Genomic DNA, 2,500 nt, shown 5'->3' on the forward strand with positions numbered 1-2,500 from the left:
TACATCTACTAATACAAAAAATAACAACCCACGGAACCGGAATCCAATGCAGATAGATATGGATAGATGTGTGTGTTTATGCGTGTGTGTTATTCCCAAGTTAAAGAAAGAAAGCTTATTATATATTTACTGTATATTTGGTGTAGTAGAGTTCGAGAGAGAGAAATAAAAAGTACATTCGTTATCCTTCGAAAGTAAAGAAACGAAAGTGAAAGAGGAGGAAGCACCACACAGGTGGAAAGGAAAGAATACTTTTATGACAAACAAATCGTGATTAATCTCTTATTGCAAACTAAATGCCGTATTAAGCTGGATGCGGTTAGATCGTCTCGGTCTAGCTGCATCCAGCTTTATTTGTCAAGCAATTTGAAAAAAAAGAAAGGAAATAAAGTAAATATCTTGTTTAGTATGACATCTGTGACAGCATCACCAAACACAACAACACCAGAAACATTCTCCTATCAAATGAAAGAAAAGTATTTGATATAGAAGGCCACCCAATTAAAACGGGTCCCTAAATGAGTGACCCTCTGACATTGCTTCATTTTCAAGCGCATACATCATTACCAAGTGCCAAATACCTAAATATTTTGGGAAATATCACGTACGTAGCCAGACACGCGTCATTTACCTTTCTGTTGTATCTTGCGTTAGTTTGATTACCTTCAATATGTCAACAAGGTGGCAAGATGCTCCTATATAATCAAGAAGCAAAGAGAGGCTCATCAGTGAAGCCAACTTCCGTTAGCTGTCAGGATGGGGCTGAAGGCGGTGAGTTGCTTCGTAATGAAAGAGAACAAACTCCTTCAAGAATATGTTATTTGTTATGATTAATTTTATTATCATTATCATCATCATTGAAATTGCCTTTACTACTAATATCCCAATGGCGCAAACAAGAGAGGAAAAATGTTTGTTTTGAGACAATAGCCCTTAAACGGATTGCTGGATCGGACTCGTATTTGGTATCAAAGAATACCATGGTAGAACACAGGTGAAATACAAATTATTGCTCTTTTTCGACTTCAATTTGTTACTACTATACTACTACTACTACTGCTCTTTTTTGATAGTTCCACCGAATATGCTTTTGACTTTATTTTTCATGCTCATTCTTACCCACTCTCTCCCTGGACATTTTAATCTGGTGTTTTCCAATTATTTTCAATTAATTTCTCGGGAACTGCAATCATTATGAGGGAGTTTATACTTTCCTAAGAATGAACTCATTGTCAGTGTCTTTTCTTTACAGGTTACCATTCTATCGGTGGTCCTGGCCATCGCTCGTGCTGCGCCCTCTGCCAAGCCAGGCTACCACGCTTTACCTTACAGCAGCGCCGGACCCAGCATCCTTCCAGAGCCTCCTCACAGCTACGTCTCTGGGCCACCCCCCGTTCCCTATTTAAGGGGGGGCTTTTACCACGGACACGCGCCCAATGACCATTTATATTTATTTAAGCATCATCCGCAGGTGCCCTTGTCACTTTATCATGGCCCCTTCCACCCGCATTACCCACACTTCGCGCCCCCCGCACCTTCACCATTTCCGCACTTACCCCATATACAGTATTCGCCACCTGTGATCTCTATGCCCCATATATCTCCTCCTCCACCTATGGTATCTATGCCTCACTTCCATTATCCTCCAGCTGGGATACCCTTTTCCTATCATTTGGGTGCGATGCCCTTTGCCCACGGCCCTTCTCTAGCTCCGATACCTTTCTCCCACGGCCCTACTCTAGGTCCGATACCTTTCTCCCACGGCCCTTCTCTAGCTCCGATACCTTTCTCCCACGGCCCTTCTCTAGCTCCGATACCTTTATCCCACGGCCCTTCTCTAGCTCCGATACCTTTCTCCCACGGCCCTTCTCTAGCTCCGATACCTTTCTCCCATGGCCCTTCTCTAGCTCCGATACCTTTCTCCCACGGCCCTTCTCTAGCTCCGATACCTTTCTCCCACGGCCCTTCTCTAGCTCCGATACCTTTCTCCCACGGCCCTTCTCTAGCTCCGATACCTTTATCCCACGGCCCTTCTCTAGCTCCGATACCTTTCTCCCACGGCCCTTCTCTAGCTCCGATACCTTTCTCCCACGGCCCTTCTCTAGCTCCGATACCTTTCTCCCACGGCCCTTCTCTAGCTCCGATACCTTTCTCCCACGGCCCTTCTCTAGGTCCGATACCTTTCTCCCACGGCCCTTCTCTAGGTCCGATACCTTTCTCCCACGGCCCTTCTCTAGCTCCGATACCTTTCTCCCACGGCCCTTCTCTAGGTCCGATACCTTTCTCCCACGGCCCTTCTCTAGGTCCGATACCTTTCTCCCACGGCCCTTCTCTAGGTCCGATACCTTTCTCCCACGGCCCTTCTCTAGCTCCGATACCTTTATCTCACGGCCCTTATAATCCAGGTGTGATACACTTTCCCCACCCCCCTTATGCCCCAGGTGTGATACCTTTTCCCCACGCCCCTTATACCCCCGGTGTGATATCCTTTCCCCACGCA

General features: G+C 46.0%; 1 protein-coding gene across 1 annotated transcript in view; it reads left to right on the plus strand.

The window, feature by feature from the left end:
• The first annotated feature begins 644 nt into the window (after window positions 1-644).
• The window catches only part of LOC122265236 (uncharacterized), a 2,794-nt gene continuing 938 nt past the window's right edge, over window positions 645-2,500 (plus strand). The window contains exons 1-2 of the mRNA XM_043034441.2: window positions 645-771; window positions 1,253-2,500. The exon at window positions 1,253-2,500 is cut by the window's right edge and continues 938 nt beyond it. Of these exons, the coding sequence (XP_042890375.2) occupies window positions 757-771; window positions 1,253-2,500 (1,263 nt within the window). The 5' untranslated portion in view covers window positions 645-756. The remainder of the gene's footprint in view (window positions 772-1,252) is intronic.

This window comes from Penaeus japonicus, unplaced genomic scaffold (assembly GCF_977035675.1).
Source record: "Penaeus japonicus unplaced genomic scaffold, GWHDUDI00000001_assembly GWHDUDI00000021, whole genome shotgun sequence".
In the NCBI taxonomy this organism is placed as follows: domain Eukaryota; kingdom Metazoa; phylum Arthropoda; class Malacostraca; order Decapoda; family Penaeidae; genus Penaeus; species Penaeus japonicus.